This window comes from Aythya ferina (genome assembly GCF_964211825.1).
Source record: "Aythya ferina genome assembly, chromosome: 14".
Lineage (NCBI taxonomy): Eukaryota > Metazoa > Chordata > Aves > Anseriformes > Anatidae > Aythya > Aythya ferina.
The window spans coordinates 12,063,970-12,083,743 of record NC_140312.1 but is presented as its reverse complement, the minus strand read 5'-3'; the positions used below and the strand labels follow the sequence as shown (position 1 = coordinate 12,083,743).

At 53.2% G+C, this 19,774-nt stretch overlaps 2 protein-coding genes and 1 pseudogene across 3 annotated transcripts; all 3 read right to left on the bottom strand.

The window, feature by feature from the left end:
- Nucleotides 1–3,130: 3,130 nt before the first annotated feature.
- On the bottom strand, nucleotides 3,131–6,361 carry LOC311444619 (protocadherin gamma-A5 pseudogene; annotated as a pseudogene). Its single transcript has one exon. The product of its transcript is annotated as a protocadherin gamma-A5 pseudogene (transcript).
- A 5,995-nt stretch (nucleotides 6,362–12,356) lies between these two features.
- Nucleotides 12,357–15,156, bottom strand: LOC311444624 (protocadherin gamma-A5-like). The gene has a single exon (XM_084535900.1). It carries the CDS (start codon nucleotides 15,023–15,025, stop codon nucleotides 12,491–12,493), a length of 2,535 nt encoding a protein of 844 aa, XP_084392026.1. The 5' UTR covers nucleotides 15,026–15,156; the 3' UTR covers nucleotides 12,357–12,490.
- A 1,283-nt stretch (nucleotides 15,157–16,439) lies between these two features.
- On the bottom strand, nucleotides 16,440–18,971 carry LOC311444392 (protocadherin gamma-B5-like; the record flags this gene model as incomplete). Its single annotated transcript, XM_084535509.1, has 1 exon — nucleotides 16,440–18,971. One exon carries the CDS (start codon nucleotides 18,969–18,971, stop codon nucleotides 16,440–16,442), a length of 2,532 nt encoding a protein of 843 aa, XP_084391635.1.
- Nucleotides 18,972–19,774: the final 803 nt, after the last annotated feature.

Genomic DNA, 19,774 nt, shown 5'->3' with positions numbered 1-19,774 from the left:
AGAATGAAGCCCTCATAATCCACAAGGACATGGTCAGTGATCTGCTAAAGTACGTAGACCTATGCAAGTCAGTGGGGCCAGATGGGATCCACATGAGGGTACAGAGGGAGCTGGCCAAAGCGCTCACCAAGCCACTTTCCATCATCAGTCCTGGCTAATTGTTGTGGTCCACTCAAACGGGTGGTTAGCAGTTGAAAGCTGATCAGGAGTGGTGACCCCCAGGTCTCAGTATCAGGGCCAGTTCTCTTCAGTATCTTTATCAAGATTTGGATGAAAAGATTGAGTGCATCCTCACTACGTTTTCAGATGACACCAAGTTTGGCATGAGCTTTGATCTCCTTGAGGATAGGAAGGCTCTGCAGAGGGATTTGGATAGGTTGGGCTGATTGTCTGAGGCCAGCAGTATGTGGTTCAACGAGGCTAAGTGACAGGTCCTGTGCTTGGGTTCAAAAAACCCCATGCAGTGCTACTGGCTGGGGGAAGAGTGGCTGGAAAGCTGCCAGGCTGAAGGAAACCACTGAGGACTGGTTGACAGACAAATTAATATGAACCAGCAGTATGCTCACGTGTCCAAGAAAGCCAACAGTATCCTGACTTGTACCAGAAATATTCCAGCCAGCAAGGCTAGGGAAGTGATTGTCCCTCTGTACTCATCTCTGGTGAGGCCACACCTCAAATACTGTCTTCACATTTGAGCCCCTCACTACAAGAAGGACACTGAGTTGCTAGAGCATGTCCAAATAAGAGTAAACGGAGCTATGGAAGGGTTTAGAGAAGTAGACTTAAAAGGAGCATCTGAGGGACCTGGGGTTGTTGAGCCTGGAGAAAAGAGGACTTAGGGCAGACCTTATCATGATCTACAATTACCTTAAAGGGGGCCACAGCAACGTGTGGATTGGCCTCTTCTCCCAAGCACCAAGTGTTAAGGGGATGGAAATAGGCTAAATGGTGCACCAGGGGAGGTTTAGGCTGGATGTTAGGAAAAATGTATTTCCTCAAAGGGTTGTGAAGTATTGGAACAGGATGCCCAGGGAAGTAGTTGAATCACTGTCCTTGAAGATTTTCAAAAAGCTTAGAGACATGGGTTAATGGTGAACTTAGCAATGCTAAGGAAAAGGTTGGGCATACCACGTGCCTGCCAGCAATACCACTTCCAGCTCCATTCTTCAGAGATCAGTGCTCTAAGGCTCCACGTGCTAGCAAGAGACGTTCACACAGGAAGAATTCCCAAACTATTTCCAACTATTAGGATTGCCTTCCCTCTTCAGCAAAGGTTGAATGAATTACCCAGCGCATTTCTTCACAACATTCACAAAGACTACACCATGGACACATCAAAAGACAATTTGTTTCATTACATTATCAGGATGTAATATAATCACTGTGAAGAGAATAAACAAAATGCAACTAAGTTATATACATTAACATTTTTGAGCATTCGTAGTAGTAGGGCATGTAAAGTAGATAGTAGGAATTAATTCTCCAGAAGGCTCTCCCAAAGATCCCAATGCAAGCTCATACCATATGAAACTGTAAATGTAAAGGCCTTAATGTGGGACCCTTACTCATGCTAAGTCTTGCGAGCACTGAAGACAGATTCAGTTTAAGCTTCTGTTTCATTTCCCTTATTCACAAAAATTTGTCTTCAGATGGTTTATAATGCCTTCTCAAGGGAGATAAGGATTTGCTACTAAACCACGTAAACATATACAATTCCTCCGTACTTGCTGGAAGAATTTCCAAACTACTCCCAACTGCTATGATTGCCTTCCTACTTCATGACAGCCTGAAGGACATAATTAAAGGACCGATTGCCCAGTGCATTTCTTCACATGCAACATGGATAGCACCAGACAATTTTTTTCTTACCACGTTATCATGATGTAATACAAACATTAAGAAGAGAATAAATGATATGCAGCTAGGTTATACACGTGGATGTTTTTCAGTATTCATAGTACTAGAGCATGTAAGGTAGACAGTAGGGAATGAATTCTACAGAAGATAACCCAAAAATCCCAATACAAGCTCAATAACATACCTCAGGCAAAAACTAATCAGTAGACAGACTCCAAAGTGCATAAACCACAGATGTGTGTGGAATTAAATAAACAAAAGTAGCAGAGAAAGGAGCATCTGTCCTTCTATAGCCCCTCACACAACGCTCCCCCAACCTGACAACTCAAAACTTCCACAATTTCAATACTTTCACCCTCAGAATTTGCAAGCAAGTCTCATCAAAGGAAAAGTTCAACAGACCATTTCCCAGTATCAAGTACTGCGCACAACCACACCATCCAAGTATACCATGAAGGGAGCTACATTTCTCTGCAAGCTTATAAGGCCTACTAATGAGATAAGGGGAAAGACAGAGAGGATTCATTCTCCAGACACTGGATCTTCGTAAATATATGTGTAAAGGAATGTCCCTCTCCTTTTAGAGCATGGGCTGTTCCATGCAGACATCTTTTCTACTAACATTATGTTTACATCCACTACCCAGACAAAAGCAAAGAAAAATAAAAAAAAATTCACAAGTACCCTCATGTCTCCATTCTTCTACACCAGCTCCAACTCAAATACTCAGCTGGTGGTTCACATGAGCAAGGCCCATGTACACATAACACATTCATCAACAAGGCTCTGTGCTACTACTGATCACTCAACCTACACACACAGACAAAACACTAGGAAAAAAACAAATCAAACAAGCAGCAGAAGGAAGCATTCAAAGAGAAAGTCTGGTAAAGGTGTCACCTGTGCCACCGTGAATGTGGCACAATCTTCTCTCTGCACAGGAAAATGCCTCCCAAGATCACCAAGAAATGACGCAGGTGTCATGCTGCAAGCAAAGCACTACAGTTTTCATCTGGACTTCATTTCTATAAATATTCATCTGCTCTATTCCATTGTTCCGTGATATGGCCTGCATATCTCCAATGAATATAAGTATCGAGAGCACAGAAGACAGATTCAGTTTGAGCTTCTGTTTCATTTCCCTTATACACAAATATTTGTCTCCTGATGGCTGATAGGAATGTCTCAAGGAAAATAACGAATTGATGCAATACTATCTTTGTATTTGTAATGTAAAAGGCAAACGAAAAATGCAAAATATGAAGCAAAAGCTTCCTGAAAAGAAAGGTCCGAAAATGGAATACAACTAGAGAGAAACACTATAGCACAAAGCAGATTAAGGAAGTGGATTAAGGAGGATTTTTACAGGTACATGTATTAGAAGCCATTATGCACAGACATCATAGCTCTACAAGCAGTTTCTCTGCAGAATACTATAGCATCAGAAGACTAGCATTCCCTTTGAGGAAAGCAAAACCAGGATCAAATAGTGCAAAAATCCTGCAGGAATGCTCAAAATTATAAAATCAAACATATAAAAATTATAAAATCAAACTGTTCTCCCGCCAAATGGACCAGGTGTTATGCTGGGGGAAAAAAATAAAAAAATTAAAAAATAAAAAAATCAACCTCAGTTGTGGAAGAGTTGCAGCCAAAATCCTCCCTCATTTCCCACCATCCACACTAGAGTGTAAGGCTACCAGCAGAGCCCATGCTTGGCTCCCTGAGTGCCAGGCTCTCACAAAAAACACGCTGCTCAGAGAAGCAACAAACCACCCCGGCTGGAAGGAGAGCGGGAATGGAAAATCCAGGAGCAGGGAAGGAGGGAAGCACCGACAGGGAGGCCGTCGGGGTGTCCGGAGCGACTGACTCACCGGGAGGGCGTCGGGCGGTGCGCCGCGGGCGCCGGCAGCGTCTTCCCCGAGCAGCGGCGCGGCCTTGTCGGGCGCCGGCCGCGCCGGGAGGGTGTTGCAGCAGCTGTCGGCCGCCCAGCGCCGCTGGCTCTTGCGCGAGTCGGCGGTGAGCGACACCTCGTGCGAGTAGGAGTGCAGGAAGGCGCGGACGCCGTCGATGCCCACGAAGTGCGAGGCCGGCACGCCGCGCAAGGCGCCGCTGGCCGGCGGCAGCAGCTGCGAGCGGCGCCAGCGCCGCAGGCGCAGCGCCAGCAGCAGCAGCAGGAAGGCGACGAAGAGGCACGACACGGCCGCCACGGCCAGCACCAGCCAGCGCGTCAGGCTGCCGCCGGGCTCGGCCGGCGCCGCCGCGCTGCCCAGCTCCGACAGCAGCTCGGCCACGCTCTCGGCCAGCACCACCGTCAGCGTGGCCGTGGCCGACAGCGCCGGCCGGCCCTGGTCCTTCACCACCACCACCAGGCTGTGCCTGGGCGCGTCGCGGGCCAGCGGCGAGCGCGCCGTGCGCACCTCGCCGCTGTGCAGCCCCACGCGGAACAGCCCCGGCTCCGTCGCCTTGGCCAGCTCGTAGGACAGCCACGCGTTCTGCCCCGCGTCCGCGTCCACCGCCACCACCTTGGCCACCAGCGCGCCGGGCTCCGCCGAGCGCGGCGCCAGCTCCACGCCCGTCCAGCCCGCGCCCGACGCCGCCGCCATCGGCGGGTACAGCACCTGCGGCGCGTTGTCGTTCTCGTCCACGATCAGCAGCCGCACCGACACGTTGCTGCTCAGCGCCGGCGCGCCGCCGTCCTCCGCCCGCACCCACAGCCCCACCTCGCGCACCTCCTCGTAGTCGAACGAGCGCAGCGCGTACAGCGCGCCCGTCTCCGCCTGCACCGACACGTAGGACGACAGCGGCGCGCCCCGCACGCGCCCCTCCGCCAGCCGGTAGCGCACGCGCGCGTTCTGCCCCCAGTCCGCGTCCCACGCCCGCACCGTCAGCACCAGCGCGCCCTCGGCGTTGTTCTCGGGCAGACGGGCGCTGTAGCGCGCCTCCGCGAACACCGGCGCGTTGTCGTTCACGTCCAGCACGCGCAGCGCCAGCACCGCGCTGCTGCGCAGCGACGGCGACCCGCCGTCCGACGCCCACACCGTCACGTTGTACTCCGACACCTCCTCCCGGTCCAGCTCCCGCGCCGTCACCACGCTGTAGTAATTGTCCAGCGCCCGCTTCAGGCGGAACGGGACGCTCTCCTCGATGCTGCACCGCACCTCGCCGTTGGCGCCCGAGTCGCGGTCCTGCACGTGCAGCAGGGCCACCACCGTCCCCGAAGGCGCGTCCTCCGAGATCTCGCTCAGCGCCGACCGTACCGAAATCTCGGGCGCGTTGTCGTTCACGTCGGTCACCGAGACCGAGACCGTAGCCGTGTCGGATAGGCCACCGCCGTCCCGAGCCTGTACTTGGAGATCATAGGAGTCTCCTTCCTCGAAGTCCAGGCTCCTCAACAGTCTGATCGATCCCATCTCGGGATCCAGGTAAAACATCTTCGATGCTTTCGTGGAAAACTCTTTAAATGAGTATTTCACGTTCCCGTTCATTCCATCGTCGGCGTCAGTGGCCGTGAGGGTGAAGAGCGTGGAGCCCACGGGCACGTCTTCGGGCACGCGCACAGCGTACACCGCCTGGCTGAACACGGGCGCGTTGTCGTTGGCGTCCAGCACAGACACGCGGATGCGCGCCGTGCCCGTCCGTGCCGGCTCGCCGCCGTCGCTCGCCCTCAGCACCAGCTCGTGAAACGCCGCCTCCTCCCGGTCCAGCGCCTTGGCCAGCACCAGCTCGGGACGCTTCTCGCCGTCGGCTCCCGCCTGCACGGACAGCGAGAAGTGCTCGTCGCCGCTCAGCTCGTAGCTCTGCAGGGAATTCACTCCCACGTCCGGGTCATGAGCCTTAGACAGGGGCAGACGCGTCCCGAGTCCAGTCGTCTCGCTCAGCGTTTCCTCAATCTGAATTTCGCTAAAGGTGGGTGCGTTGTCGTTAATGTCCGTGATTTCCACTTCGATCCTGTAAACTTTCATCTCGCCCTCCACGATCACCTCACAGCGCAGCACGCATCGCTGCACGCCCTCGCACAGCTGCTCTCTATCTAGCCTCTCCGCCGTCACCAGGTGGCCGCTGTTCGCATGCAGAGCAAAATACTGCGTCCTATCTGCAGACACCACTCGGGCGCCGCGGTCGCGGAGCGTCGCCAGCTGCAGCGCCAGGTCCTTGGCCACGTCACCCACGAAAGAGCCCTTGGGCAGCTCCTCGGGCACCGAGTAGCGCAGCTGCCCGCACGCCGCCTCCCACGCCGCCACCAACACGCAATACAGCAGCGCTCGCTGCCTCCGGCCCCAGAGCCCTTCTCTCGTCGCGCACATCTCCGACACGGCCCCGCCGCCACGGGACGCCCGGAGACCGCTCCCCGCCGCAGCCCCGACTCTTCGCCTCCGGCTCTGGATCAGACTCTTCCTCCGATTCCCGTCCCTTGCTCCGGCCTCGCCGCCGTCCGCTCTCGCCGGCCCCTCCGCCTCTCTGTAGCTCGGCTCCGTACCGCGGGGCCGCTCGCAGTCCGCACGGCCGCCGATACAGCGAGCGAGCGAGCCGGGCCGCAGCGGGCGGGGCTGGCTGCAGCGCTCCGCTCCTTCCTCTCCTCTCCTCCGTGGTGAACAGCGGCGCCTGCAGCCTCCGCCCGGCACTGCACGCACGGCTCACAGCGAGCGCCGCCGCCCTGCCTCTTCCGCGGAAACCTTCGGCCCCCGTTGACGCGGCGCCTCGGCACATTCCCCTGTCACTGCCCAAAATCGTTGCGTTTCCTTCTGCAACGCCTTCTCTTCTACAAGGAAATGATGGAGTGCATTCCGGTCTTCAGGGCGGTCATGATAAGAATGGAGATAGTGGCCTCTTCTTGTTATCTTAGTTCTACCGCATGGCAGGTAAAATTACTCGTGTTAATTAGGCCTCAAATTAATTATAAATATTACACCTTTTTGCAGAGCGATAGTCACTTTAAGGACTTACAGAGATCGTTTTAGCAGTCCTTCTTGAATTAATGTTTTCTAGTCTTTTCAACACTTTATATTCATTGAAGCCTGACATTTATTTATAATTTGGATTGTCATAGAAAAACATGTCGCTTTTCTAACTTTCATTCACTTGAACGGTTTTCCAGAAAAATGCCTACCCATAAAACAGAAGAAAACCCCAGGGCATTCACTTTGAATGTATCAGAGAACTATGGGACATGAGCATGCCAGTGTACACAGAGGTGTAAGATGAGGGAAGAACATGACATCACTTATCAAACACGTCCAATACATTCATTAGAGAAAAAGCCAAAGGAAGACCATGAAATTTGGTTGACCTAGATGCTCTAAGTCTTTTCCAACCTATATGACTCCAGGAGTCTATGAACATGCCTGTTTTCATAGGACATCTGCTAGCAAAGTCACCTCCAGTTGCATTCTTGAGAGGTCAGTGTTCAAAGGCTCCTCTTTCCAATAAGAGACCTTCACACATGAAGATTTCCCAAACTGCTCCCAGCTGTTATAATTGCCTTCCCTCTTTGTGACAGGCAGAAGGACATCATCCAAGCACCAATCACCCAGTGCATTTCTTCACAACACGCACAAGAACTACACCATAGACAGCTGGAAAGACATTTTTTCTGTTCATCACATTAACATGACATAATAAAAACATCATGAAGATAATAAACCATATTCATCTAGGTTATACACATAGATATTTTTGAGTATTCATAGTAGTAGAGCACTTGACGTAGACAGTAGGGAATGAATTGTACAGAACGCTCTCCCAAAGATCCCAGAAATGTTCAATAACATTTCCCAGGAAAAACTATTGAGTAGACAGACTTCAAAGTGTATAAACCACAGCTATGTGTGGAATGAAAAAACTAAAACTTGCATAGAATGGAGCATCTGTTCTTCTATAGCCCCTCACACAACATTTCCCGAACATGTCACCTCACACCTTTCACAACCTCAATACTTTTCTTTCACCCTCAGAATTTGCAAACACATCTCACCAAAGGACTAATTCAACAGAACATTTCCTTATAACACACAGGCTCACAACCACACCATCAAGGTACACCAAGAAGGGAGGAACATTTCTCTGCAAGTTTCTAAAGCATACTAAAAAGATAAGGGGACAGACAGTGAGGATTTGTTCTCCAACAGAGACAGGGTCATTGTAAATATATTTATAAGGGAATGTCCCTCTCCTGTAAGAGCATGAGTTGCTCCACACAGACATGTCTCTTTTACTAATATCATATTTACATCCACTCCCCACACGAAAAGAAAAAAAAAAAAAAAAAAAAAAAAAAAAACACAAACCATTCCTCAACACGGCTATGATGTTACTAGGTGCTACTCCTTGGACTAGGTGATCTTGGAGGTCTCTTCCAACCTAGACGATTCTGTGATTCTGTGATCTTGTGATAACTTAACTGACACATAGACAAAAGACCAGGAAAAGATAAAATCAGAGAAGTAACACAAGGAAGCATCCAAAGAGAAAGTGTGGTAGAGAAACACACCAGGAGGCTGTCAGAGTTTCTGCAGGCGCAAAATTTCCTCTCCAGGGCACATGGAAGTCAAGGAGGTCTTTCCAGCAACTATGCATTGTAAGAAAAGTGCATCAGCTCAATTTTTCTATGATGCAATCCACTCATCTCCAACAAATATGAAACTGTAAAGGCCTTAACATGACACTCTTTCTTATGCTTCTTCTTGTGAGCAATGAAGAGAGATTCAGTTTTAGCTTGTGTTTCATTTTTGGTGTACATAACATTCTGTCTTCTCCAGAATGTCAAACGCTGCCAAGGGGATTCCATACAGTGTCATTTAAAGGAATCATAACACAGCTGTAAATATTCAATCTCTATATGGAATCAGCTACCCCAGCCCCACAATTCTGGTGGATCCTCCAATCTTTTAAAGATTCTCTGCCATACTGAGGCCTAGCTTAGACAGCAATGATGAACAAGAAAAAAAAAATAAAAGAAAAAAAAAAAAAAACAAACAGGAAAACTACAGAAGTGAAGGACTTCATGATAAGTTTACAGGCAATTTTATTTGGGCTGCCCAAGCATTATGCTTAATGAGATTCAAGTGATGGAACTGCAACACAGCTACTCTCATCACATGTATCTGTTAGAAAAGACACTTCCAGAACCATTCCTGAGATGTCAATGTTCAAAGATTATGATGAGAAATCAAAGCCTCCAAGGCCATTACACACATGAAAAAACACTCTACCCAATACAGATATGAGGTCATTAATGAGGATTGTCACAGGTAGAAGAAGCCATTATACTCAGACATCACAGTTCTACATGCACAGTTTCTGTGCAGAACATTTTGGTATCAGATTAGCATTGCTTTTCAGGATCGTGAAACCAGGATCAAATGGTGCATAAATGCTATAGAAATTGGCATTCACAATGAAATCAAAGCACTGCTTAAAAAATATTACTGCTGACACACTGATTTTCCACATTTATAGCTAAACTCTTTCCCTCATTCCTCTACATTCACAGTAGTTGCACCACTCTCAATAACCAGCTTCTAACTGTATGTCAGCTGCTGATATGGGCTTATCATTCAGGGACATTTTAAGGGAACGTAAGGATATCAAAGACTTTCAGCTCAGAGCAGTAAACTTTCAAGGTATGTATGCAAACAGATCCACCAGTCCAACAAATAATGATGGATCTCCAAGTCTTTTCAAGGTTCGCTGCCTCACTGAGGTCTGCTTTTGACATTGGCAGCAAACAAGGCAAAAATGCAAAAACTGCGGGACAAGAAAAGAACATCACTTTCACTCTTCAGACTCCATTCATCAATCTCACCACATATTATGCAACACCAATTCAAGTGATGAAGCCAAAACAAAGCTGCTGCCACATCCTGTGCCTGCTAGCAAAGCCTGCTCCTTCCTTTCCTTTTTCTCTTGTCAATATTCACACACTCCTTCCTCCAACAGCCCTTCACACACAACACCTCCATAGCAATCTCAAACAGAACTTTTACAGTTGACTGTAATCTCTATAACAACCAAATAGAAATCCTAAAAGGACTAGGAACCTGACCATTTTCCCATCAAGCACATAAAAACAGAAGCATGGATTGCTACAAAGACAATTTGGCTTTGCTCAAGCCATCTTCATGCAACAACAGAAAAGCTGCATAAAGTATAAAGCAGAAGCGCCAAATGAAACGTGGTATCCGTAAGACTGTCTTTCCAGAGCATCGCAATCTAGTAAACCAGCCTGCAGACAACCTCATTCGCTATTAGCATTTCCTATTGGAATTCACTATTAATCAGAACAAGGAGTGCTGAATGGGCTACTGGAAAGATATACATTAAGCTCCTGGTATTCTAATTCAGAAAGGAAAACTCACATGATACACGACAGGGGACGAAATGAGCAACCACCTGGCAAGTGAGGAAAAACACATTTTTGGTTTTTGAGAAAATCTAAGTCACAGAGTTATAATTGATGGCAGTGAATTAAAGAGTATTCATACAGGAACTATAAGCCACTAGACACAGGCATCATCACACCACATGCACAGTTTTTCTGAAAGATATTTTGTCATTAGAGAATTAAAATTGTGTTTCAGGGCAGCACAGCCAGGAGAACCGATGGGCTGAGGTCAACTGCATGAAGTTCAGCAAGGCCAAGTGCCGGGTCCTGCACCTGGGGCGCAATAACCCCAAGCACAGCTACAGGCTGGGAGAGAAATGGTTGGAGAGCTGCCAGGCAGAGAAGGACCTGGGAGTGATGGTGGATAGTCGGCTGAATATGAGCCAGCAGTGTGCTCAGGTGGCCAAGAAGGCCAACGGCATCCCGGCTTGTATCAGGAACAGTGTGACCAGCAGGGCTAGGGAGGTGATCGTCCCCCTGTACTCAGCTCTGGTGTGGCCGCACCTCGAGTACTGTGTTCAGTTTTGGGCCCCTCGCTACAAGAAGGACATGGAGGTGCTTGAGCGGGTCCAGAGAAGGGCAACGAAGCTGGTGAGGGGCCTGGAGAACAAGTCCTACGAGGAGCGGCTGAGGGAGCTGGGCTTGTTCAGCCTGGAGAAGAGGAGGCTCAGGGGCGACCTTATCGCTCTCTATGGGTACCTCAAGGGAGGCTGTAGCGAGGTGGGGGTTGGCCTGTTCTCCCACATGCCTGGTGACAGGACGAGGGGGAATGGGCTTAAGTTGCGCCAGGGGAGTTTTAGGTTAGATGTTAGGAAGAACTTCTTCACTGAAAGGGTTGTGAGGCACTGGAACAGGCTGCCCAGGGAAGTGGTGGAGTCACCATCCCTGGAAGTCTTCAAAAGACGTTTAGATGTAGAGCTTAGGGAAATGGTTTAGTGGGGACTGTTAGCATTAGGTCAGAGGTTGGACTTGATGATCTTGAGGTCTCTTCCAACCTAGAAAATTCTGTGATTCTGTGTGACTCTGAAAATGGTGCATAAATGATGCCGGCCTTGGCACAAGTTATGAAATGAAACCTCAGACCAAACAATATCACTGCTGATCCACATATTTTCCACATTCAAACTCAGCCACTCACCATCTTTGCTCTATATTCACAGCATTCAGTTGCACCATTCACAATATCCAAATTCTAGCCATATTTAGGCAGCTATCAAGAGCATTTCATCCAGTGACATTTTAAGGAAACATGAGGATATCAAAGACTTTGTGCCGACTGCAGCAAATATTCATGCTGTGTATGGGAACAGCTCCCCCAGTCCAACAACTCATAACACATCTTCCAGTCTTTTCAGGGTTCTCGGGAACATGAGGCCACGTTTTGTCATTGACAACAAAGAAGGCAAGTATGTGAAAACTGCACAACAAGAAACAGAATCCAATCTCACACTTCACACAACATTAACCAAGCCAAATATTTTGCAACACAAATTCAAGTGATGAAGACTAAAAGGACGCGTTGCCCAGACCATTATTCCACCATACACACAAAAACAGCAGCACAGATTCATATAGACATCTTTTTGCATAATCCATCTTCACGAAGCATCAGAAAAGTTGCTTAGAGTATGGAAGTATGGAGGAGAAGTAGCCAAATGACACATTGGCCATTAAGATTTTATTTAAAGATAAGCACAAACTACTGCATGTAGCTATTGGGAGGCTACCTTTTAACTTCTTGGTAGTCTCAAGTGTACCTGAACACAGAAGAGTGAAAAACAAAACGAAAACCTGCATGATATATGCCAGGGGATGAAAGGAACAACCAGCAGATAAGTGGGAAAAAAAGTTAGAAGATCATGTAGAGTAGAGTTGCAGGGAAAGGCCCCCTCTTGTCTCCTGACTTCCGCAACATCTGTAACGCTGGCAGTGGAGCCCACACTTGGCTTCCTTCACAAAAAAAGGACAACAACCTGATATGAAACAAAGCCGTGCCTTGCTGAGAAGGAAACCTGGCCACTCAGGAATGAGAGCGGTAAATTTTCAGAAAAGCAAAAAGAAGTGAAGACAAAAAGGAAATCCTGCATGATACATGTCTGGGAATGAAAGGAGCAACCACCTGGCATGTGGGAAAAAAATAGGAATCCATCTGGAGCAGAGCTGAAGTCAAAAGACCGCGCTCATGTCCCACATTCCACATTGCCTTTCAGAGTTACCCAAAACCCACTGCCTAATGAAGCTGAGCCTTGCTCAGCACCAAACATCCCCGGCCGGGAAGGAGAGCGGGGAGTGAAAGGCAAGGAGAAAGAAGGGAGGCAAGCGCCGAGACGGAGGGCGTCGGGGTGTCCGGAGCGACTGACTCACCGGGAGGGCGTCGGGCGGTGCGCCGCGGGCGCCGGCAGCGTCTTCCCCGAGCAGCGGCGCGGCCTTGTCGGGCGCCGGCCGCGCCGGGAGGGTGTTGCAGCAGCTGTCGGCCGCCCAGCGCCGCTGGCTCTTGCGCGAGTCGGCGGTGAGCGACACCTCGTGCGAGTAGGAGTGCAGGAAGGCGCGGACGCCGTCGATGCCCACGAAGTGCGAGGCCGGCACGCCGCGCAAGGCGCCGCTGGCCGGCGGCAGCAGCTGCGAGCGGCGCCAGCGCCGCAGGCGCAGCGCCAGCAGCAGCAGCAGGAAGGCGACGAAGAGGCACGACACGGCCGCCACGGCCAGCACCAGCCAGCGCGTCAGGCTGCCGCCGGGCTCGGCCGGCGCCGCCGCGCTGCCCAGCTCCGACAGCAGCTCGGCCACGCTCTCGGCCAGCACCACCGTCAGCGTGGCCGTGGCCGACAGCGCCGGCCGGCCCTGGTCCTTCACCACCACCACCAGGCTGTGCCTGGGCGCGTCGCGGGCCAGCGGCGAGCGCGCCGTGCGCACCTCGCCGCTGTGCAGCCCCACGCGGAACAGCCCCGGCTCCGTCGCCTTGGCCAGCTCGTAGGACAGCCACGCGTTCTGCCCCGCGTCCGCGTCCACCGCCACCACCTTGGCCACCAGCGCGCCGGGCTCCGCCGAGCGCGGCGCCAGCTCCACGCCCGTCCAGCCCGCGCCCGACGCCGCCGCCATCGGCGGGTACAGCACCTGCGGCGCGTTGTCGTTCTCGTCCACGATCAGCAGCCGCACCGACACGTTGCTGCTCAGCGCCGGCGCGCCGCCGTCCTCCGCCCGCACCCACAGCCCCACCTCGCGCACCTCCTCGTAGTCGAACGAGCGCAGCGCGTACAGCGCGCCCGTCTCCGCCTGCACCGACACGTAGGACGACAGCGGCGCGCCCCGCACGCGCCCCTCCGACAGCCGGTAGCGCACGCGCGCGTTCTGCCCCCAGTCCGCGTCCCACGCCCGCACCGTCAGCACCAGCGCGCCCTCGGCGTTGTTCTGTGGCAGACGGGCGCTGTAGCGCGCCTCCGCGAACACCGGCGCGTTGTCGTTCACGTCCAGCACGCGCAGCGCCAGCACCGCGCTGCTGCGCAGCGACGGCGACCCGCCGTCCGACGCCCACACCGTCACGTTGTACTCCGACACCTCCTCCCGGTCCAGCTCCCGCGCCGTCACCACGCTGTAGTAATTGTCCAGCGCCCGCTTCAGGCGGAACGGGACGCTCTCCTCGATGCTGCACCGCACCTCGCCGTTGGCGCCCGAGTCGCGGTCCTGCACGTGCAGCAGGGCCACCACCGTCCCCGAAGGCGCGTCCTCCGAGATCTCGCTCAGCGCCGACGACACAGTCAGCTCGGGCGCGTTGTCGTTCACGTCGGTCACCGAGATCGAGACCGTAGCCGTGTCGGAAAGGCCACCGCCGTCTTGTGCCTGCGCCTCCAGATGATAGGAATCGTCTTCCTCGAAGTCCAGGCTCCTCAACAGCCTGATCGATCCTGTCTCGGGATCCAGGTGGAAGGCTTCCGATGCTACGTCCGTCGCTGTCTTAAGCGAGTATTTCACATCGCCGTTAAGTCCCTCGTCAGCGTCGGTGGCCGTGAGGGTGAGCAGCGTGCAACCCACGGGCACGTCCTCGGGCACGCGCACCGCGTACACCGCCTGGCTGAACACGGGCGCGTTGTCGTTGGCGTCCAGCACAGACACGCGGATGCGCGCCGTGCCCGTCCGTGCCGGCTCGCCGCCGTCGCTCGCCCTCAGCACCAGCTCGTGAAACGCCGCCTCCTCCCGGTCCAGCGCCTTGGCCAGCACCAGCTCGGGACGCTTCTCGCCGTCGGCTCCCGCCTGCACGGACAGCGAGAAGTGCTCGTCGCCGCTCAGCTCGTAGCTCTGCAGGGAATTCACTCCCACGTCCGGGTCGCGAGCTTTAGACAAGGGAAAGCGGGACCCGGGAGCTGCCATCTCGTTCACTGTCAGTTCAATTTCTGCGTTGCGGAAGCTGGGTGCGTTGTCGTTAATGTCGGTGATTTCCACTTCGATACTGTAAACTTTCATCTCGCCCTCCACGATCACCTCGCAGTGCAGCACGCATGGCTCCACTAGCCGGCACAGCTGCTCTCTATCTAGCCTCTCCGCCGTCACCAGGTGGCCGCTGTTCGCATGCAGAGAGAAATATCGCGTCCTACCTCGGTCCATGATACGGGCACCGCGGTCGCGGAGCGTCGCCGGCTGCAGCGCCAGGTCCTTGGCCACGTCGCCCACGAAAGAGCCCTTGGGCAGCTCCTCGGGCACCGAGTAGCGCAGCTGTCCCCACACCGCCACCAACACGCAACACAGCAGCGCTCGCTGCCTCCGGCCCCAGCACCCTTTTCTCGCTGCGCACATCTCCGCCACTTCCCCTCCGCAACTGGACGCCCGCAGATAGCTTCCCGGCGCAGCTCCGACTCTTCGCCTCCGGCTCCGAACTCAGACTTGCTCCCGCTTCGGTTCCCTTCCCCTGCTTCCCGATCCTCCGCCTCCCCCTCTCGCTGGCTCCTTCGCCTCGTTCCAGCACGTCTCCGTACCGCGGGGCCGCTCGCAGCCCGCCCGGCCGCCCAGACAGCGAGCGAATGATCCGGCCACTGTTGCAGCGAGTGAGCCGGGCCGCGCGGGCGGGGCTGGCTACAGCGCTCCGCTCCTTCCTCTGCTCCGTGGTGAACAGCGGCGCCCGCAGCCGTCGCCTGGTACTGCAAGGGTGAGACCGCCTCTTTTTTTTTTTTTTTTTTTTTTTTTTTCCCCAGTGTATTCCTATTTGTGTCATAGTTTGCGGACTGGCTGCATATGTAATTGCCAGCCAGGATGCCTCAAGATAGATTGTCCTATTAGAGTTTACTGGGATTATCTATTACTGGTATATCTACTCTGACAAAGTCTTGTCATCAGTTAATTTTCTTGCACATTCTGCTAGGTTATGTAAGACATCCTAACACCTTACCTTACCAACTAATTGTAATCTTTCTTCTGGAGGTGCCATGCAGAGCCATTTGAAACAATCCTGGTAGACAGAGAGGAGGAGGTATGAAGGTAAAGTAGTACTTCGTTTGTCGTGGGGTTTACACGAAATAAGTCATTATAACACTGTTTGAGAACGAGAGAACAAAAGCAGAGGTTCAAAGAAGGTGACACATCTCTAGGGACAGGGTAGGCACTCGGGAATGGGACAAACGTTGGAAATATGCATCTCTACATACGTTTCGATGAAGACACGAACATCTGTACAGCTAAACATAGAAATAAGACTTGAAGTTTACAGATATCCCCCGAGGTTCCTGAAGCCAGCAGCACTATCTACCAGCTGTCCACACACATTGATCTGCTCTTCCCTCAAAGATCAAGCACAACCCCTTCACTCCAGTCAAGCTTTGAACACAAGCATCCCCAACTTACCCAAGATGATCCAGTACCGAACAACAAACACCAACACTATCGATTAGATCCAAGAACTTTTTTTTTTTTTTTGAAGAAGAATTGAGAAAAATAATTCTGCAGAACAAAACGTCAATCACATTCTCCAGTGTTGACATGCACCATCAGTAGATCTCTTTATATCATGTCATGTGCCACAATCACTGTTACAAACGTGTATTACTTTGCATAGGATAAGCTTAATGGCCAGTACATCTCCACTTAGCCTTCCACTGTAATCACTGATGAACTAAGAAGAGAACTAACTGCCGGCTGTTTAAAAAGGGGGCAATTTTTCTCTCTGTCAGTTAAACGCAGATCAGCTGTTCAAAATAGATAACAGAAAATCTGAAGATCAAAAACGAGTACATTCACGTGAAGTTAACAAAGGTTCAGAAGATGCAATAGCCTTACAGACCTGTGGTGCGCCGGGGTCGTCGGACGGTTGTCCCGGGCCGGCGCTGCTACTCGGGCTCGGCTTCCCGAAGGGCTCCCCGCTCAGAAGGTCCTCGGCGGCCAGGCTGGGTAGCCAGGCGGGAGGCAGCAGCCACGCGCTCTCGGTGACGGCGCGGCCCGGAGCCACGCGCAGGTTGTAGGAGGAGGGTAGGGTGCCCTCGCAGAAGTCGGCTGGCACCGCAGGGCCGGCCGACGAGAAGCGCTGCGCGTCCAAGCAGCGCAGGACGGCCGGAGGCCCGGCCCGGCGCAGCCGCGACAGAACGGCCAGCGCTACGCTCAGCAGGAACAAGGCGGAGATCAGCGCCAACGCGAGCACCAAGGAGAATTGCAGCTCCGCCGGCGAGGCGGCTACTGCCGGCTGCTCGCTCAGCTCCGGCAGCGCCTCCTGCAAGCTTTCGGCCAACACCACGTGCAGTGTGGCCGTGGCTGACAGCGCCGGCTGCCCGTGGTCCTTCACCACGGCCACCAGCCGCTGCTTCGACACGTCCCGCTCCGACACAGCCCGCGCCGTGCGCACCTCGCCGCTGTGCAGCCCCACGCGGAAGAGCCCCGGTTCCGGCGCCTGCACCAGCTCGTAGGACAGCCACGCGTTGCGCCCGGCGTCCGCGTCCACCGCCACCATCTTGGCCACCAGGTAGCCGGCCTCGGCCGAGCGCGGCACCACCTCGAACGGCACCGCACTCGCGCCCGCGCTGCCGCTCCCTGCCCCGCTCGCCGCCGCTGGCCACAGCACCCGTGGAGCGTTGTCGTTCCGGTCCAGCACGAAGACGTGCACCGTCGCCGTAGCGCTGCGCGCCGGCTCCCCGCCGTCCTGCGCCCGCACCGCCACGGCGAACTCGCGGCACTGCTCGTAGTCGAAGGAGCGCTGCGCGTACACCGCGCCGCTCCGCGCCTCCACCGACACGTACGGTGCCGCCGCGCCCGCGCCGTCGCCCTCTAGCCAGTAGCTCACGAGCCCGTTGGTGCCCGCGTCCGCGTCCCGCGCGTGCACCCGCAGCACCAGCGCGCCCGCCGCGTTGTTCTCGGCCACGTAGGCGCTGTATGTGGCCTCCTCGAACACCGGCGCGTTGTCGTTCACGTCCGATACCTCCAGCACCAGCGCCGCGCGGCTCGACAGCGCCGGGCTGCCGTGGTCTCTGGCAGTGATTGTGATGTTGTAAGCAGAGATTTTTTCCCTGTCTAAGCTACTTTCAGTTACGAGTTTGTAGGTGTTCTCTGACGATTCTGCTAGTCTGAAAGGCAAATCACCTTCGATATTACAGGTCACTTCTCCGTTATCTCCAGAGTCCCTGTCACGAACATTGATCACAGCTATAACTGTGCTCGGGACCGAGTCTTCGGGTACCGGGTTCAAGATAGGAAGGAGGGTAAGGCTTGGAGCATTGTCGTTCACATCTACAATGTCTATATGCACTTTGGCATGCGCACTCAGTCCACCCCCGTCCTTGCCTTCAACAGTTGCTTCATAATATTTCACGTCTTCGTAATCTAAGGGACCAGTAATCTTCACGTCCCCTGTCCTGGGGTCCAGACTGAAGGTCTGGCGAGCGCTGTTTGCGATGTGACTGAAGCAATAGGTAATGTCTGCATTTGTACCTTCGTCGCCATCAGTGGCTTTCACCTGAAAAGCTAAGGAGCCCTCTGGCAGGTTTTCCAGGAGTCGAATCTTGTAGATCTCTTTGGTGAATAATGGCGGATTGTCATTTGCATCGATCACATCAATCTTAATCTGGGCTGTCCCAGATCGGACTGGATTCCCACCATCCACCGCCGTCAGTATCAAATGGTGATTTCTCTCTTTTTCTCGATCTAAGTTTTTCTCCAGTAGCAATTCCGCGTGTTTTCTTCCATCGGGACTCTCCTTCACTACAAGGGAGAAGAGCGGACTGGGGGTAAGTTGGTAGTTTTTCAGTGAGTTCGCCCCAATGTCGGGGTCTCTGCAACTGTCCAGGGGGAACCTGGTCCCGGGAGGGGTGGACTCGATCATTTCTATGGCAACAAATTCTCTGTCAAAGTGCGGTGCATTGTCATTGATATCATGAATAGCAACGCTCACATGATATATATTGAAAGGGTTTTCCACGACAACTTCCAAACTTAGGACACAAGGCGACACGTCCCCGCAGATGTCCTCTCGGTCTATCCTCTCGTTTACAAGCAAGTTTCCATTATCTGCCCCCAGGGAAAAGTATTGCTTTTCATCACCGGAGACAATCCGCAACTGGCGTACCGGCAGCTCGGCCGGGTTCAGCCCCACGTCCCGCGCCAGCGGCCCCACCAGCGATCCCCTGCTCAGCTCCTCGGGGATCGCGTAGCGGAGCCGCTCCGGCGCCGCCCAGCAACACAGCGGCAGCAGCACGGCCAACAGCGCGACCAACAGCACGACCCGCCTGGCGGCTCCCCGGCTCCCGGCTGTCAGTCGGATCTCCATTCTCCGCTTTGCTGAAGTCTGCAGAAGACTTGAAAATATGCTTGCCAAGCAGCTGAATCAATGCTAGAGAAAAGCAAATACATGAAATCCTTACTGCCGGTCGGAGGACTAGTTGGAGCCGGGCAGGGTCGTCCTGCTTCTCTCTGTTCTGCTCCGTGCGGAGCGGCTTTGCGTCGGCGCCAGAGCCGGGGAGGCGCCAGCGGTGGAGCGGCTTCCCCGTGTTGGCCAACAGTGACACCCTGAGTCCGCGCCTAAGAACCGCAGCCATTCGCTTTCTTAAACCCCACTCCAACACGGGTAGGGAATCACGAACGCTGTCAGTAGAGCAGAACAGAAGACTTGCGTATGCACGGAAGCTGTGCATCTGGTGTCTCTCAGGGATCTCCACTGGCACCGGAATTAACGTCTTTGTCGGTGACATGGACAGTGGGATTGAGTGCACTTTCAGCAAGTCTGCAGACGACACAAGCTGAGCAGTGCAGTCAACACATTGGAGGGAGAGAGTTCAGGATCCAGAAGAACCTGTACAGGCTTCAGAGGTGATCCCATGAGAACCTCATGAAGATCAACAATGCCAAGTGCAATGTTCTGCACCTGAGTAGGGTCAATCCTAAACATGAATACAGGCTAGACAAGGAGTAGATTGAGAGCAGCCCTGTGGAGGAGGACTTGAGACTGCTGGTGGATGAAAAACTGAATATGAGCCAGCAATGTTTGCTTGCAGCCCAGAAAGCCAGTTACATGCTGGGCTGTATCAAAACAAGTGTAACTAGCAGGTTGAGGGTGGTGATTCTCCCCCATAC

What these genes read in the sequence shown, in the direction of transcription:
- LOC311444624 (XM_084535900.1), bottom strand. Translation starts at nt 15,025, where the DNA reads ATGTGCGCAGCGAGAAAAGGGTGCTGGGGCCGGAGGCAGCGAGCGCTG.